The 19,607-nt window shown below is 30.0% G+C and overlaps 1 protein-coding gene across 1 annotated transcript in view; it reads left to right on the top strand.

Moving 5' to 3' along the window:
* The window catches only part of LOC111700566 (metabotropic glutamate receptor 8), a 35,160-nt gene extending 16,997 nt beyond the window's left edge, over window positions 1-18,163 (top strand). The window contains exons 16-33 of the mRNA XM_023471535.1: window positions 1,473-1,572; window positions 3,580-3,687; window positions 3,951-4,025; window positions 4,925-4,974; window positions 5,355-5,459; window positions 6,060-6,141; window positions 6,557-6,614; window positions 10,490-10,556; window positions 11,020-11,075; window positions 11,276-11,374; window positions 11,442-11,493; window positions 11,761-11,854; window positions 12,568-12,667; window positions 13,658-13,770; window positions 14,211-14,314; window positions 15,758-15,870; window positions 16,022-16,061; window positions 16,300-18,163. Coding sequence (XP_023327303.1) covers window positions 1,473-1,572; window positions 3,580-3,687; window positions 3,951-4,025; window positions 4,925-4,974; window positions 5,355-5,459; window positions 6,060-6,141; window positions 6,557-6,614; window positions 10,490-10,556; window positions 11,020-11,075; window positions 11,276-11,374; window positions 11,442-11,493; window positions 11,761-11,854; window positions 12,568-12,667; window positions 13,658-13,770; window positions 14,211-14,314; window positions 15,758-15,870; window positions 16,022-16,061; window positions 16,300-16,368 — 1,485 coding nt within the window. The 3' untranslated portion in view covers window positions 16,369-18,163. The remainder of the gene's footprint in view (window positions 1-1,472; window positions 1,573-3,579; window positions 3,688-3,950; window positions 4,026-4,924; window positions 4,975-5,354; window positions 5,460-6,059; window positions 6,142-6,556; window positions 6,615-10,489; window positions 10,557-11,019; window positions 11,076-11,275; window positions 11,375-11,441; window positions 11,494-11,760; window positions 11,855-12,567; window positions 12,668-13,657; window positions 13,771-14,210; window positions 14,315-15,757; window positions 15,871-16,021; window positions 16,062-16,299) is intronic.
* The last annotated feature ends 1,444 nt before the right edge of the window (window positions 18,164-19,607 follow it).

Raw genomic sequence — 19,607 nt, 5'->3', positions numbered from 1 at the left:
GGGGGGGGGGGGGGGGGTCCAAAAATCGTATACTAGGAAATTACCAAACTGTGTAGCTTTGTATTTTTCTTAAATTCATTTAAACAAGGCAGTATAAAAACTAGTCAGGAATAAAGCAATACCTTTTGCGATTATTTGTTATTGATTGAAACCCTTGTTTCTCACATAAATGACATCAAAACTTACTATGAAAAACAAAGTCTTGCATATCTCTCTAAAAACGTGTGTTTTTGTAAAACTTTAAACCAAGATTTAACCAATTTTAAAATCGAATCTAAAAGGGTTGATTATTTTTTAAAAAATTAAACAGTTTCAGTTCTAATCAATGCACTTTGTAAAACATCTTCTAAATAAGTTTCTGACTCTGACAAACAAATACCTATTCTTTCTTGCTACTTGACTGCAGTGCAGTAACGGGTTTCTGGGAGAAGATATTTGATTGAATACAAATGAAGAAAGTCTGAAAGTTTTCTCATTAAAGCTGGCCAAGTAAACACACCAAATTACAATGCATGAATACAAATTTCCCTAGAGCTTATAATACAATTTTAAGGGCTTGCAGAATTTATTCCCAGTAACTTTATTACATACCTGTTTAATCATAACTACACACTTCCTTTTTTGTCAAAACACAATAATTGACCACCTTAATAGTAAAGAACTATCTTTTTAATAAAAACTACTTACTTCTTTTTGTTCGAAATATAAAGTTTGAATTCATAAAATACTTGAAGAGTTTAATATTTTTTGGAAAAACTCAGTTGGTTAAATAGACATTCACATGTATATACCTCATCTATGCTGTTAAATTATAATTGTGTAGTTGATGCAGTTTACCAACAAAATCAAAAATTTGTATTTTAAAGAGTCCGCTAAGAACCAGAAACCATAAAAGTTTGAGTTCTGTTAGTACTATTTTTAAACATGAGATTTGAGAAGTTATATTTGAGATTGAGTTTGTATTTTAATACTCATCTTGTAATGTATTAATATTTACTTTATTATAGTATATGAATAAAAATCAATAAAGCAATGCACTGAGTTTCTCAAATATTCAACGAGTCGGTTGGGTCTTCAAGATAACGGAAAATTCGGCGTCGCTTGGGTTATTTATAGAATCCAAATGCAAACTCAAATAAATCCGTTAGGATTCAAAATAGGATTCTAAAGTCCAACCGTAGGGTTAAAGATGGGGGGGGGGGAAAGGGGGCATGATTCCCCTTGGTAGCTATGATCTCAGCGATCCAAAACATCCTTGAATTGCTGATCGTAAAAGATCAACAAAACTCGCCCACTGTTACATTATATCACCAAAGACAAATCAATCTGAAAATATCTCACCCCACTTCTTGACCAGTTATATACTTAATTAATAAAATTATTTTAATGTCAGTACAGATTTTCTGAATAACATCAAGTCGAGACTCGAGGTGTTTATTATTTTATATTCAATATCCTATGCATTTTTATAGGCGTGTGTTTCAGCTGGAAGATTTAAGATATGTGAAGCAATTCAGCCAGTGCCCGAGGGGAAGCAATTACTCAACTATATTAGGAAGGTTTCTTTCACAAGTAAGCACTTCAGTTTCTTAGTAACTGTTCCAATTAGTTTATTTTTTGACCCATTTTACTATAATGCCGAGTATTTTCTTAGCAAGAAAAAATTAGTAAGATGATATACCACTTAGCTAAATTTTCGTGATGAGATTTGCGTAGTTTTATTTCATGAAAGTTTGCCTACCATTTCTCAGGAAAGAAACTTGAAAACTTTAAGACTGTTAGATCAAACAGTCCAAGTTTGCAATGTCCAAGGTTTAGACTATAAGGTTGCAAAGATATTGGGATTCGAAAGTTTGAGTTTGTGTTAAAAACTTTGTTTCTTCGCAAGACATTATCCATTAGGTATTCAATCTCCCTGTCCCAAATAGGTTTTAAGCTTTGTAATAATTTACTAAAAAGTAATTTTTATCGTTTGTGCACTGTTTGAATAGCATTCTTGTTGAGTTAAAGGGAGTGTTCGCGAAAAATGAAAGGTGGTATAGGCTTAATGCGATAAAAAAGCGCTTTTGATCGCTACTAATCTTACTTCTATCTGTTGCGTCTATAAGGAGTAAATTGTTAAAAACGACTAATACCGAAGAACGTAGTGTCGATACAAATCCAGAAAGATGCAACATTCAACTCGGATCGTAAACAAATCAATTTAATTCCTAACAAATCATTCAGATATTACAAACACTAGCAGTCATCGATTATTTTTCGACGGATTCGTAAATATTTGATATTTCATAATATTTTGTATTTTTCATGATCTGAGAGTTAATTTTGAAAACATTTATTCCTGTTTCGAGGATTTTTATAATGATGACGACATTTTCATATTTTCCTGGAATGTTCGAAAATCTAGCGCCAGCGAAAATTATTTTAATTTATTGAGAACTTCAATCTAGAATATTTTAGATTGATAAACTATATATATAATATTTTGCTACAGAAAAAGCAGTAATGAAACAATATATTTTAGGTTTAAACATTTTCAAGGAGTTTAAAAAATACTTAAAGCCATGTTTGCAGTTATCTTTCTTGAGATAAATTTGTCCTATCACCTCTCAAGCCAACTATCTATCTCATTCTTGCCAAATACTTTCAGCATTAAAAGAAAATATTAAGTTTTTTTCTAAATTCTAGAAAATTAGAAAACTTGGGAAATAAAAACAGTTTTAACATAGTTATTCTTGGATTAATGGTAATCAGTTAATGCTGTTTAAATTTCAATGAACAAAAATATTTTATAATTTTGAACTCACAGCAAACCATTAGATTTGCTTGTTCTAACACACAAATGTTGCCAATTACTCCCTTTATACAATCGCGTTTCAATTTTTACGTGTATATACTTATGACTAGCATAAATGAGTTGGTGAGGTATAATCAAAGGCCAAGGCGTTACGTCACTTTAAAGACATGTCTAAAGATTTGATGAATAATCTCAGTGAACCAAAGATAATTTATCGTGAACTATAATTTTTAAATCTTAAATTGTGTATAAAATTCATCTCTCTACTTCGATGTTGGTTCTATTCTGTAAGAAAAGATGAACCTTCAGATAATCCTAGAATTAGTTTCCAAACCTCCATCATTTATCAGCGACTGCCCTACCAGAATTTTAATAGAAAAAGGAATTACAGCAATGACTGCAGGTTTTAAGGTTTTCATCAAACGTTGAAGCTATCATATTCAATAAATGTATGGAACATATAAAAAATGTCAGACACGCTGAAATATTGCTAAAAATTTAATTTTGATAATGTACTTTTATAGACCTTGGCAGTTGGGTTTCTTTAATATTCTGAGCCAAAACTGTGATGTACTTTTACCAACCTCTTAGTAATGAAATGAGATTTCAATTGTAAATATATGACAATTTTTAAAATGTCAATTTCATAAACTGTTGTCCAATAATTTATACATCAGTTTAAAATGAAAATTTCATTAAAGAGAAGTGACTTATGATCATATATCGGTATGAACTCTATATCATGGCAAATGTTGGTATAGCAAAAATGTATTTATCTCTAGGTATTCAAGGCCCTGATATTGGGGATGTAAAGTTTAATGAAGATGGAGATGCCATGGGAAGATACAGTGTTTACCAGTATCAGAGACAGCCAAAAGAAAATTCTAAAGGTAAATACCCTGATACTTTCTAAAACTACTTCTTGAATGCGTTTGTTCATTAGCAAACAGATCTCCTTATGTCTTTATTTTTATTCTTAAAATTCAAATTGAAATTTGTTTAAGAATAAATTAGCCTCAAAAAACAGTTGACAATATTGTTCATAATAACAATAACACTTTTCTTTAAGTATCCTGTTCCAAAAGTAACAAATCATCCTTGAACCAGGAAAACATCTGTGTAAAAAATATGTAAAATTATCAATAATTGGAAGGAAGATGGGAGTATGTTTGGATTGGGGAGTTTGGGGAGAGAGAATCTTACAGATGGAACAATGTGAATGAGACAGGTAATACTACGTTAAATGGTTTGAGGAAAAAGGAAAATCCCCTTGGTGACCTCTATAAATAAAGGAGCGTGATTCCATATTTCATATTTCATATTTTTATTCTACTAGAAAGCACGAGATAATACAAATAAAAAAATCACAATTTACTATGTCGTTTGGACCCGCCTAACCAGAGTAGGTTGTTTTAATTGGTTGGCCCACTATAAACAAATGAGATGAGATGATTTAATTTGTGCTTAGATTTATTTATGAGCATTAAGGAATGATCTAATTTTAAAAATGTCAGAATATTCTAAATATATTCTAAAATTTTTAGAACATTTTTGTAAATGTTTCTCTCCCAAGTAAAAAATATCGACAGCTAGAGACTCCTAGCGGCCTATAAATTGTAGTCCAAATTTCAAAGTATATAAAAAATGAAAAAAAGACTAAGCTACAGTGTTAACTAAAAAATTCTGGAATAGGAAGTCGACTTTTAAACTTAAGTTTTGACTTTTAATAACGCATTGAACATGAGGCACAGTAACTGTGCAATGTTAATAGACCCATTTTAAGTAATATAATAACTATCAAGTAAAGCTATTTACTTTAAAAACATCAAATGCACTTCATAAATGCTATAATGTTACAGTTTTCTGGTTATGACTGTACGTAAACTATATACGAATGCCCTGAATTGGATTCAATATTTTTAACTTTTAATATCTAAATGATTAATTTAAAATTGCTGATCGTTATCTTTAAAAGGATCATATTTATCATTTATAATTTTCAAAGGTTGACTAAAATGCAATATAGAGCTAAAGCGGCAACCATTCCTAAAATCTTACTGATTTTTTTGTTACTAAATAAATGAATAATTTTTTCCCGGGGCCTGAATATATTATCGTTTATTACAGGAGTATATCCGGAGATAGAGGGATACACTGCACAAGAACTTTACTTTGAGGTAAATGCTGAACCCGTGTCTTCCTTTTTTGTTAGCATAATTTTTACAGAATGTGATTACTGTATAGTGATTTCGTCAACTTTCTGACGTTTCTCTCAATTTGGAGCTTTTATAAAGCATTCATTTTCATGTCAAAGAAGAACACTGAACTATTCCTAATCTGTACCAATTATAAAGTAACAAAGAATAATTGTCTGAACCTCTGGGTTTTATATATAGATTTACATAAATTATGACTGAACATTTTGAGAGACAAAAATGTTAAAAAACTCTAATAATCTGTCATCCTTTGCTTTTGATAGATTAAACTTTTCATGGTTTGATCTAAGGGTGAAAATTTGTCAAATTACTTTGTGATTCAGTCTTCAACATTTGTTAAGGTTGAGAGAGCTCGGTGGAATATTATGGAGAATATTTCTACTGGTTCTATTCCTGCTTCTATCTGTAGCCTACCCTGCGGTATGGGAGAAATTAAAAACTTTGAGGTGAGTTTCGCCAGTATATATTATACTTTAAGTTTATGAATTTTAATTCATTAGTTGTATTCAGAGTCTATTATAGTAGGTAAGCAATAGGTTTTGTATTTTTTCTCTTTCCAATTCAAAGTTAAAAATATCAATTTGGACAAATAAAATTCTTTAAAGTGTAAATTTGGATGCTTTCCGTAACCTAGCATAACCCAACCCTTGTCAATCTCTTAAATAATATTGTTTTTGATAATTTAAAATCACACTTTTGATGCTTTACTACACGGTCAAAGTGTTGAAATTAAATGATGACCGAATTATACGACAGATCTCAAAAACTATAGACTTGGAATATCGAGTTGAACGACTATATGATCCATTTCATTGTATCATCGGATTGAGAATGAAGATAAATTTTAAAATAATTCCTATTTTAATTTTTTTAATTAATCGTGGTGATTGCTTTGCATGTAAACGTTGAACAGACTTGAAGATAATTAACGAGTTCATGGTTTTACATAACATAAGTTTTCCTTCTCATCTGAAGAAACGAACAAAGATTATTGAGAAGTATTCACACTATTTGATTGGGTAATTTTATCATATTTGATTCTGCAGACGGCTTGTTGTTGGAGCTGTGTAGCGTGCAGAGAGGATTCGATTGTAGTGTCAGAAGACACATGTCTAAAATGTCCTGTCGGTAAGTTTTTCCTGCATTCTTATAGCTTTAAGCTAGCAATCCAAATGAATTTACTTTTCTTGTTGTTTCTTGAGTTGTTTTCTCATATAAAAAATATTTAAAAACCCCTTTTTTGCAGTTTGTGAATGAAACTTTTAAATAGTTAACAATCAGTTTTTCCTAAGATATATGGTTAAAGGAATTGAGTTCTTGCCACAAACTCAAATCTTCTTATCCCAATATCTTTGCAACCTGATGGTGCAAACCTTTGATATTTCAATCTTATATTACTTTATCTATAAGTATTAATAGTTTGAATTATCTTAAGGTCTACGACGTTGGTATACCAAGATATAGAGATTAGAAAATCAGAGTTTGTGGTAAAAACTCAACTACTTTCACAATCAATTAAGTTTAAATGTGTTTTCTTGTTCAGGTTACGTGTCGAATTACTTTAAAGACACATGCATAAAGATTGAACCAGATACAATCAGGAATCAATTAATAATATATAAAATATATATTGCTAAACCCTATCACGATTTGGAAGGGCGCCCCCCCCCCCTTCCAACATGTGCTTTTTTCTTCATAACTTAAATACGAGATACATTGGAGCGATTCAACTTCATAATCGAAAAAAAAATTTGAAGAAAAAAACATTAAAAGCGGGCGGTCAACGGCTGGTCGGTATCCCAAAAAAAAAACTATAAATGGTCCATAACTTTTAATTATTTATTATTTCATGTTTCATGCAGTTAATTTTTGTCACAATAAAAATAAATATTTTTTAGTTTTTCTGTCATACCACCCCCATCTATCTTAGAAAATATAGCTGAATCGGGAAAGGGTTAACTTTTAAGTTAAAAACAATATTACATAATTTAGAAATGAGGGGGACCAAAGTTAAAGAAGGGTTTATGTTATCTTATATGAAAAACAATATTACATAATTTAGAAATGAGGGGGACCAAAGTTAAAGAAGGGTTTATGTTATCTTATATGAAAAACGCACAAAATGAAACGAAAAAAAAATATATTTTACACACAGTTGATTATAGATTAATTAAGCGAAGGTTTGCTGATGGCTAAAATTTACAAAACCGCCAGAATAGACTTTACATTTTACATGCTCCTACAGTACAGTACAGTACAGTGCAGTACAGTACAGTACAGTACAGTACAGTACAGTACAGTACAGTAAAGTACAGTACAGTACAGTACAGTACAGTACATGCTCCTACAGTACGAAGTAAAAGAAATACTGTCTAATTCCTATATTTACAGATTATTTGCTAAGACTTCTCTGGAATTTTATTTTATTTTTCAGAGTTGGCTTTAGTATTGGATTAGAGAGTATTTTTCAACATCACTTAAATAATTCAGAAATACAGAATTCTTTACATCATGGTTTACCCCGCTTACATTGATTGTCGTTAATCGTGTTTTTATCATTTTTATTTACTTTAAAAAATCTACTTTTTTAATATTGAACAAATTGTATTACCCGAATTACCCGCATGGTTTTCAACAAGTTGTGAGAAGTTTGAAGCAGTAGACGTGTATATAATTTCAGGATTAGAATAAATCTGCTCTAAGTAGGAATAAAATTTAGCACAGGGAATATTCATGATTCAATTTTGAACCGTTGACGGTTTAATTTAAATTCAAAGTAAAAGCTATTCTAATTTTGAGTTTAATTGAATTTTGTGGATTTTTGTTTGGCTTAAACTAGATTTTTTTCAAAGAATGCAATGATTTTAAGTGAATACTTTGCTTTCCTTTAAGTCAGCTTTATTACGGATGGATGTATTACTCCATTTAGAAATTAATGTGTCACTTTTTTCGTTCTTTACATAAACATGTTTATTTCTTTACAAATACAATATTCAGCCTTTTTTATGATTGAAAGGATTTACGACAAATAAATTTTTTCTGCATCTATCTTTTCAGCGAATTGGCGATAAACTAACTAACTAACTAACTAACTGTTGTTTTTGATATCGGCCATCTATGCAGGTTTATTGTTGATATTGTTGTATAATGAGAACTTCCCTTTGTCAGCTACATTACATGTATCAGTGTCTTGCAGTAATTTAGAAAGAAATTAAAAGACCTCCTAGCCTTAACTGCATTCGGCTAGGTTCAAGGTGATTTAGATGTACACCCTAGAAAAGGAACACCCATGAATGATGATCTCTCCCAGAAAGTTTTGATTAAGATTCCACAGCAAAGCAGTTTCTGAGTTCCACTATATCTGCTCGGCGATAAACTAACTAAATTCAAAGTAGGATAGAAGATGTAAATAACATGTTCAGAATGTACAATGTACAGAAAAGGAAAGAGAAAAATGATTGATTATGAGTAGTACAGCAAATTGATCAAGTATAAGGACGCGACGAACAAAAATAGAAAAAAGGAGTTTAGAGGCAAATAATTGGGATAAAGAGGGAATGACGTTGAAATCACTGAAATAAATAAATCATTTTAGCTTTGTTGATTTTAACAGTCAGAAATAATAAATAGTTTTTTCACATTTCAATTGAATTTATTTCAAATTTTTATCTTTACATTTTCGTGATACTTCTTTTTTCATACCTCTTTCTAAATTTCCTTTAATTGAGGTGAGTAGAATAAAACAATTTGGTTGACTGTTTTCTCAATGTTGCATTAACATTGACATATATAAATTTTCTTTGAAGTGTTATTTTCTGAAGTAATAGAAAACAATTTCCACACATATTAAAACAAAGAAAACTTTTTAAAAAATATATTAGGATGATAGTTTTCTGATTTAACTTGACCTCGTCTGTATGTTTATATTACTGATTCTATGAATTTGTTTGACTTTTAAAATTTGTCGAAAGACCAGTTGTTTCTTGGGAAAAGATTAAAACATCCTACTTTAAGAAATATTAAACTACCAATATTAATATTAATAGAATGTGCCACAAAAAAGCATATTTCTTGCATTTCGTTCGCTTGCAAAATGCGAAAATTTTCGCGAAAAAAGCGAAAAGTTTGCGAAAATTCATCAAAATTATAAAACTAGAAATTCAAGGCGCTTCGCGCCCTTCTTTCTAGGATTTTAGGGCGCTTCGCGCCCATCTTCTATTTAAATTGTGAACATGTTCTTTTTGTTTACATTTTAAAACAAAGAAGAAAAAAGTTTTGCGGATTTGAAAAAAAATTCGCGGATTTTCAAGAATTTAAATTTTTTTTTACAAAATTAAAAACCTTTAAGATACATTTTTTTAAAATTTGATCATTCATAAACCTTCCCTGTAATCACATGATGTCCCACCAAAAATTTGGGCCCGATCGGTTCAGCCGTTTTGACGTTTATTGGATAAAAAAAAACACCCAGACAAGCCAAATTTCTATATAGAAGGGATTTATCCGCGAGCCCAATTAACATTAGAACGAGTAGAAACATCTGAAAATTCATATATTTGCTTGAAACTTTCTCGGCCGTTCAGATCTTTCTTCTTGAAACACAAAATAAAATCTAATACGGGGAAAACCAAAATAGTTCGGAAACTTAAAAAGATAGCTAGTAAAACATTTCATCAAACATTCAAAGGAAGAGAAATTAATTTCACGAAATTTCGCTTCGTTTTCGCTTCATTTATTTCCGCTTAATTTCACGAACAATTTTGCAAAATGCGACCAAACATTTTCGCATTGTTTCGCGAAACGTTTCGTTCGCTGGATACCCTACTTTTACCCGTCTTTATAAATTCACAGAGTTGCAATATTCCATTCAGATCGTAAATAATTCACTTAACTTTTAAATTAATATTTAGTTTTAAAATATAGATGTAGAATTTTATTAAATGCAATTTGTATATAATCTAGATATGTCAAAATACTTAAATTTTTTATATTATGTACTTTAAACGACAATTTTTTGGCCACTATGGGTCAATATTTCACTTAGGAGAGACACCAAAGGAGCCAAAAAATAATAATTATACAATGTACATCGTTTATAAAAAAAAATTAAAATATTTTGAAATATCAACTATATACGACTGCATCGAATTGAAATTGACATAAATAGGTTGTAATGTCACTAAAATGTTTAGGTAATAAACACCTTTAACCATTTTCTCTATATATGCGCAACGTTTCATATTTATGAAATCGTGTAGAGGATAACTTTAAAACTATCCTTCAAGGATCCCTGATATGTAGAAAATCCTGTTTTATCTCTTGAGAAGCAATCTATTCCTGTTAGTTGTTACGCATAATTTAGACACATTTTTCTCGGTAAATCCTTTCTTTTTAACCGAGTTTAAGAAAAACATTTTCAGCTCATTTCAAAAATACACAAATTAATTTAATTTAAACTTGATTGAATAATTGCCAGCTGGTTGAATCCCTGGGCATTCTTTCCTCTAATATTATCGAGTGTGGGTATTCTACTAACATTGGAGGTAAAATAATGGTGTACGAGTACCTCAATTAATAAAAGCATTTTGAAAGAACAATTTCACTATTTTTAAAACCTGTGAATAAATCTATCGAATTTTTATCAAAATAATGCTTATAAACCATCGACCGAGAAATGTAACAAACAGAAATAAATGTTCACAAATAAAAAGTACATGACTTTTTATGAATTTTATAAATGACGATGAATGAAAAAAAAATTCAAAAAATATAAAAATAAATATAAACACAATGGTGGAACATTTATAAGGAAGTTGATATTAGTCTTAGGAAGTTGATATTATCATGAATTTTTTATTTCCTAAAACTTAGAAATAATATTTGGTCTTTTGACATCAAAATTTGATGAAACATTTATCTTTTCTTTGGGTCTCAACATAAAGTGGAGACTGGAGAGATTGAAAAAACCCTGATTATTCATTTTCAGAACTTCTAAAAATATTTTAGGTTTTCACAGCCTTTATTCTCTACAATAAAACATCTGTGATAATGGCCAGTGGAAGGTATACTACCAAATACTTTGAGACAGTTTAATATTGTTTCCCTCTGGTACAACCAACTATTTAAAACTATCTTCAAAAATGTAAACAATGAAACCAGAAACAATGAAATTAAATTCCAAAAATTATTTCAGATTGAAAAAGTGTTATGACATTTTGATGCATATTTTATCGCTTACTAACCAGCAATGTTTTATTTAAAGGGAGCTGTGCTACGTCCTACTTTCTGGTATACTTATATCATATCTCATCCCTTTCGTTATTCTAGCTCGACCAACACCTCTTAGTTGTACCGTTCTCAGGTATTCCATTTAAACAAATTTCACAAAAATAATATGTTTACAAATTTAACTTTTAACTTTAATTCAGGGGAGGATTGGGCTTCTGCTTGTGTATTTGTTACTCGGCTCTTCTTACCAAGGAAAAAATTATTTCTTTTTCCAATAAATTAATTCAATTGGGGAAAAAACTTTTTAAAAAAAATGTCTGTGAAAATGCCGATTGAGTTTGAATTGTCTTTCTTATAGAATGAATTGATATTTTGCATGTGAAGAAAAGTAAAAGCTGTCTTCCTATCAAATATAAGACTGAACTGCCACCAACTTAAAAGTCTCTGAATTTCCATTAAATTTCACTTTGAAATAAAAAATAAAAATTACAAATGTTGAAAATAAATTCGATTTTCAAGACAAACCGAATATCTCGGATCTTCAGCAGTTGTGCCAAGGGTAACCAGAAACCAAAATGGATCTCCCCACGCAGTCAAGTACTTATTTGTTTAGGTAGGTTAATGTAAATGTAGCAAAGTATATCACAAATAATGAAAATAAATCACTCATTTTGTTTTACATGCAGACTTTAAAAATTTTGCCACTCATAATTTTATTTAGAAGCCTTCTAGGACGGATATTAGTTGAATTGAGTGAGATATTTCCCGAAATTTAATTCAGAGAATCCGATCTCATTTCAAAATTAACTTTACTAAACTACGTCAGTTGTTTTCTTAAAAATAACGTTTTTTTATATTTATTTTTATACCATGTTTTCCATGTAATCATTCGCTCTTAGTGAAGATAAAATAAAGAGTACGAATTGACTCTTTGCAACAAACTCTAATTTTCTAATCCCAATATCTTTGGAACCCAATGTCGTAAACCTTTGATATTTCAAACTTATATTTTTTGATCTAATAAAAGTCATAGTTTGAAATTTCAAAGGTTTACGACGTTGGAATCCAAAGATATAGGGATTAGAAAATCAGAGTTTGTTGCAAAGAGTCAATTCCTTTACAATTTTTATACCCTATTTTGAAAGTAAATTAGTAAAAAATAAACTGAAACTGAATCTCATTTATTAGGGAATTGGGCTGTCTTAAATTGAATTGCGATCTTGAAAAGATACTCCCTGTATTAAACTTGTATAAAAATTGACATGCATTGATATTTTAAAAACGAAACTTACAATCCGAAGCAATATGATATAGATACATATTAAGGATTTGTGAGTGTACAAATGGTTGGTGTGATAACATGGTTGATGTTCTATCCGCCAGATACTCAAGTTATGTATATGTATCCTCTAGATGAACCACCAAGGTAAAAACATAAATCTTTTATCTTAGTTTAAATGGCTAATTATTTAAAAATATCCTTGAACACCATCCTTCACATATTCTGAACATCACTACCACCTAAATGTGTGCATGCATACTCCTCAATATAAAATCATCACCACCTCAGCTTGTAAGCAGGAAAAAATGTTAACTATAAATTGCATGTTTCCTAGAATCAGGACAATATTGACCTTTATTAAAGGCCTTTATGGTGCATAAAATTAAAAAAATAATTTTGGGAGTTGTACTCCTCTTTTATTCATTTTATGGTAGATGGTATATGGTAGATATTAAAAATACGTACAACTTATTTTTAATATTTCAATATTGTACATCAAATATTAGAGATTTGTATCACAATAAGTAAAAAGAGGTCAATTTGACCCCCCCCCCCCGCGTCAGTTAGTAAACCTGACCTCAGGCTAAATATGGTTTAAAAGGCATTTATTTGTCATTTCGGAAAACAAGATTTTACGCTGGTGGTGTTAACATCTTGAGGGTCGTGCATGCCGCAAAACACATCCGAGTGGTGATGATTACAAACTCAGGTGGATTTCACTCCCTCCCTTGTTGCAAGGCAAGGTAGAAATCATTTGGCATCTGATCAGTCACGTCGTCTGGGTCATTTTAGAATTACGATTTTTTCAGGACCGGTTGTAATAACTAAAAGTAAGCTGGGTTAAGCTTATAGGCTATGTTCAGCTATTTTAAGATGCGTTTTGACAGATCAGAAAAATTTGTTTTAATTTGGACCAAAAGAATGGATATGGCAATACAAAAATGACGGATTTATTATGTTTTTCGGTCAAATTCATTAAATTGCCAACACTTTTACTTTTTTGTCAATTGTTTATTTTTTACAATGTGCAGTGTACAGGAAGGGGTTTGAAATAAAAGGTTTGAAAGTTTTGTTTGATAATTTCCAAATGTTGTATTTTGTTAGCAATGCATATTTCTTAACTTTACTATTTAGCGCCCTAGAGACCTGTGCTTGCTCAACATTCTCAATACTAATGTCCCTAGTCTACAACATGGTTTTAATCATTCTGTGCACAATCTACGCGTTTAAAACAAGGAAAATACCAGGTAACATATTTTAAAGAAAATACCTTTTTTTACAGATATTTAAAATTAGAACAATTGAAACTACTCTTTCTCCCTGGGGTACTTTTCGTCCCAATATTTCTCTAAAAATGTTTTTTTCCATTCATTATATAATTAAACTTGTCAAACATTATATGTTATGATATTTCTATAAACTGCTTTAAATTAATTAACTCAGGAATACAATAGATTTCGTTAAGGGTAAGCTTTCTGAGTTCTTGTTAGATACTTCAAATAGAAAAAATGTCACTGTCAATTATCTTCTAGAATGAGGGAAATCCTAATAAGGAAAATCTTCTTGTATAAAAAAGGTTGATGTAATAATTTCATTAATTTCATAATAAATGCTTGCCTTTATGTAGAACAAGCAAAGTGACACTGTAGAAATAGAATCAAATTTTGTAATATACTCTTTCCTTCAGAGAACTTTAATGAAGCAAAGTATATCGGATTCACTATGTACTCTACTTGTATCATCTGGCTGGCGTTTGTTCCCATTTTTTTCGGAACAAATAATGATTATCAGGTTGGAAAGTTTTAAGTTTGATTTAATATGAGGGTTTCAAGGGTTTAGAGTGGGTATAAGAAGAGAAAAAAAACATCCATTTCAAAAATTATACTTATTCCAATCTAACCCCTTCAGATTTTCAAAATACTTTCTGGATTTAAGTTTTTTAATAAAAAGACAGAAAACTGATTTCCAGGGGGCTTCTTAACTGTTACAACATTCCCAATCTATATATAAATTTGGCTTGTCTGTCTGTTTGTTTGTCTGTTTGTTTGTTTGTTTGTATCCAATAAACGTCAAAACGGCTGAACCGATCGGGCCCAAATTTTTTGTGGGACATCTAAGGACCCCAGGGAAGGTTTATGAAAAATCAAAATTTCAAATATTTGTCTCCATCAAAATTCGATCGTCATTAGATTTTTAAAAATTTTGAAAATCCGCGAATTATTTTTGTTTTGTTTTACGATGTACACAAAGAGGCGCGAAGCGCCCTCTAAGGCTAGAAAGAAGGGCGCAAAGCGCCTTGAATTTCTAGTTTTGTTAAATAGAAGAAGTCATTTAAAGGTCAAGGAAGCATATTTATTAATAAATTTTTTTATTTAATCCTAACAAATATCACTACTTTAGCTAAGATCATCCAATTCTTAACAAATATTTTTTGTATTTACATCAAACAGTTTTGTAAACTGTTTTATAAAATATGAATCAATATGAAAACGGCCCCCCCCTCTATTTCCTTATTGTGATACAAATCTATAACATCTAATAGACTTTTAGAAAGCCCTTAGGCTCTACTTTAACAATCTGCCAAAAATTTGCAAATTTGCAAAATTTTAAATATTTATTGCAATTTCAAGTTATTAAGCAAATATGTGCAAAAACAAAAAGTGCGCGAAATACGATGAATTATACATTTTTTTAAAAGTCCTTACCACAGCGAATTCAAATATGCAAAAATATTTGCAAAATTTTAAAGACTAAAAACTGAAAAAGTGCAAATTCTCTTTAAAGGCATCTGTACAAAAAAACTTTGCACAATTTCTTCGCAAAAATTGTGCAATCTGCTTCCTTTTTTTCAAGACTTATAAAAGAGCCATAAAAAGTCAAAATCCAACGACCGAACGTAAGTCTAAATATAGATTTAGTCGGGTAAGGATAACATAAGGCATTCAGGCAGTATGCCTGAGGACTCGGGTAGTTGTTATAAAGTGAGGGTTAGTTAGAAAAGTCAAAAAGTTTGAACAACCTGAGACCAATTCTTTTTGCTTTATCTCCAAAAAACGTCAGGGGGCCAGGGACCCCCACCCCACAGCATGAATAGGGTTAGATTATCACAATACATTTACTTTGCTTGTCGTTAAAAGTGAATTTGGGGGATTCAAAGAGATGGTTTTCAAATAAATCAAAGCAAAAGATAAAATAATTTTGTGCAAGATGATGAGTTTATTTTTGATTATTCAGGTTCAGATATCTAGCCTCTGCATGTGCGTAACCGTTAGTGCAACAGTTGCACTTTGTTTACTCTTCGGGCCTAAGATGTATGTTGTTCTGTTGCATCCGGAAAAATGTGCAAGGAAGGACATATTATACAATGGTTTTAATCAAAGAGAGTATCTATACAATTTTTGAAATCATATTAAATAATGCATTATTTGGGAAAACTGCAAATAGTCACAAAACGTGCAAGTTTTATTCCTATCTAACAAATATTGTTTCCCAAATTAGAACGTATCCCGGTGCCAAAAAGACAGCAACGACTAAAGCGGTAAATATGGGCTTTTGGAATATAAAATGAAATTATACATTTTTCTAATTCTATATTATAATATTCAAAAAAGCTTTTGTTCCAATTTGTAAAATTTTTTTCTAAGTTCAGTTGAAGCGCTTGAAATACAAATAATTCTCAAGTAGGTTTCTCAGTGATATTTTAAAACTTGCAAAAATCAACTTAGATATGAAAAGAATATAAATATTTGGAAATCAAACATTTTGTTTTGTTTCAGCTAAAGTTTAGCAAGAGTCGAGACAGTAGCGTAACACTGCTCAGTGATGAAGAAGAAGCAGGAGAATGAACTTCTGAACACAAGGACAATACAAATCAAGTGAACAAATCGAAGCGAAATTTACGCTGCACTTTAATTTTAAGGGAATTCAGTTTAGGTCACAAATCTGAAACCCGATGTCGTGAATCTTCGATATTTCAAACTTTAAATTGTGTTAGATCAAATAATCTAAGTTCAAAGCATTAAGGTTTTAAAGATATAAATTAAAATATTATTTGGTAAAAAGTCCACAAGCTAGATTTTACTATTCTTATTAATTCGGTAAAGCGTATTATATCAAAGGGGACTAACCGGGGTCTAAAAACGTTGGGTAAATCGATATTCTCTGGTTCTCGAAGAAATGGAATTAGAACAGATAATAACCCATGATTAGAAACCTAAAATGACCCATTTTCAGTGTTTTTAAATTTTGACCTCTGGAAGTCATTCATATTTGGAGATTAAAGAAAGATGGAACACACAATTTTAAAAAAGGATTCAGAGAGAAAAGGGAACGAGAAAACACACAGTTTTAAAAATGGATTTAGAACACCATAAAACCTACGATTTCATTCCTAACAAGACCCCTTTTCTTAATGTTAGAAAATCATCTAGAATCAAAAAGGGACCTCGAAAAATTAGAACACTATGGTCTAAATGCTGGAGTGTAAGAAGGGACTTTTACATGGAATCCACTAAAACACCAAAACCTTCTGACTTTTAACTTATCATAACAAAACTGGGGTCGGTTATCTGTGTTCAGATTGACCAAAAATTGTCTGGTCAAGCAGATTTAGAGTTTCGGAGAAAAAATGGTAATTTTCTTTTTTTTAGTTTACTGACGTCAAAATATGACCTTAGATCCCAAATTTTCTTCTTATTTTTGTAGATGACCACAATATCGGGACCTTTACCTCTTTTTGTTTGAATTGGAATTTGGTCAAAACGAATTAAAGATTCTGAAATAATGAAATTTTAAACTTCTAAATGACAAAACTAATTGTTCTCACAACGGCACCGTAGCTGGCAAGATACTAAGATCTAGTAGCTGTATATAAGGAACTCATAATGATTTGGATTTATGTAATTGTGTACTAGTTATAGCTGTAGTTAAATTAGCAGTTAAATTATTGATGTTAATCAGAATATTTGATTATAGATTTGTAAACTTTGTCTGGATTATATATATATTTATCCCCCTTTTAAACATCAAACACATAATTTTCCCCATCAGCTGCATGTTTGCTGTCCTGGTACACAACTCACACAACTAAACATCCCGCTCTAAGAAATTTTTCATAAGACGACGACAGACAACTACTATTTTATTTTTTTAATTTCAAACTTTTCAAAGCCTGTCGTACATATAAATGATATTCATTATATCAAAAAAAATTTTATTCTTAAATCGCTCAAATTACACATAATGCATTTTAATAAATTAGCCCAAGTAGAATGTTCACACATACCTTTGGTATAGTTACAATTATCTAAAATGGAGTGTTCACTTAATTTAAATAATCAATATATTCCCACTTCTGAACTTCTGGAATTAATATCACAAGATGTCTATTTTAGTGCTTGAAGATGTTTTTTGATTTTCCTTCATGACAGAATTTTTTCTTTTTAAGCATAAGCTCGATTCAATAGCCAAAAATAGTTCATTTAAAATTCAGAAAAGCAATATTTTGATCCATGAAAGAAAATTCGGATTTTATTAATATTACACAAAGTTGTTCTAGATGATGCTGTATTTTACTAGTTTATAAATGTAACCGTTGAAATGAATAACATAAAATTTCTGTTAATATGAAGATTTGTGTTTGTGATAGTAAATGTTTGATGGATCTGTTTATAGTATTCATATTAATAAATGTTAATTTATTATTTAATCAAGGAATTCGTGTTTAAAGGTTACTTACGATATATTTATATTTATTAATTTAAAGTTTTTAGATTTTAGATTATTCAAAAACAAAAACTATTAAATTGAGCCACACAAATTTGATAACTTTGATAGGGTTAGGATATCACAAACATTTTCTCTCGGCCAAGAAGAGACCGAGAAAAATGTAATTTTTTATGGATTAAACTACACGTCGGAAACTATAAGTCTAGGTAATGAATATTAAATGGTAGATAAGCGTTTTTTCATAAAAAATCACCCAAAATATGTTCATTGAATAGCCTTTTATTGCACAATAATAGATTTTTCAATTATAAGTAGAAGTGAAATGTAGAAGTATAATTATCAGTAGAAGTGAAATGTAGTGAAAGTTTTATATTTACCATGAATAATGCATTTAAGTTGTAAAGTTATTAGACAGTTAAGGCTAATAAATTTGTTAAAAATGGTATGAGCAGTAAACATAAAACTACTTTAAATTGTTTTTTTTTTAACATTAATACATCAAAATAAATCTTTCAACCCGGAAAAAATTATCTTTTCAGTATTTTAACTTCTAAGTTTCAAATAATCACTCAACTTTCATGTTTCATTATAAATTATTCAATAAATGATTCTTTATTAATAAAATAATGCAACAATTGTTTAAGAGTTTTGATTTTGATGAAATTTAAACTAAAAAGTACTAGGTTTAATTGCATAGGTTGATTAAGATGCATGTTCTAAGAATAACACGCAAATAAAATGAACGATTGCACTGTAAAGACTTTATTTATAAATTAGATTAACAATGATTTGCTTATTACTTATATCTATAAATTTAGCTTGTCTGTTTGTCTGTTTTTTTTTGTATCCTATAAACGTCAAAACGGCTGAACTGATGGAGCCCAAATTTTTTGTAGGACATCACGTGACCACAGGGAAGGTTTATGAATGATAAAAATAAAAATAAAAATGTGTTTTAAAGGTTTTTAAATTGTAAAAAAATTTAAATTCTTGAAAATCCGCGAATTTTTTTTTAAATCCGCAAAAAAATTTTTTCTTCTTTGTTTTAAAATGTAAACAAAAAGAACATGTTCACAATTTAAATAGAAGATGGGCGCGAAGCGCCCTAAAAGCCTAGTATTTCTGAAACTGCCTAGCTATTATACTTCACACCTATATTCTATTGTGAACATTTTCTCTATGTAAACATTGTAAAACAAAAACAAACAAAAATGTTGCGGATTTCTTAAAAAAAAATTTTGAATTTCAAAATTTGCAAAAACAAATTTTGTTAGAGGCAAATATTTGAATACTCGATCCGCCATAAATCTTTCTTTGGGTCACATGAGGTCCGACAAAAAAATTTGGCCCGATCGGC

Source organism: Eurytemora carolleeae, unplaced genomic scaffold (assembly GCF_000591075.1).
Source record: "Eurytemora carolleeae unplaced genomic scaffold, Eaff_2.0 scaffold88, whole genome shotgun sequence".
NCBI lineage: Eukaryota > Metazoa > Arthropoda > Copepoda > Calanoida > Temoridae > Eurytemora > Eurytemora carolleeae.
This window is presented reverse-complemented; position numbering and strand designations above follow the sequence as displayed.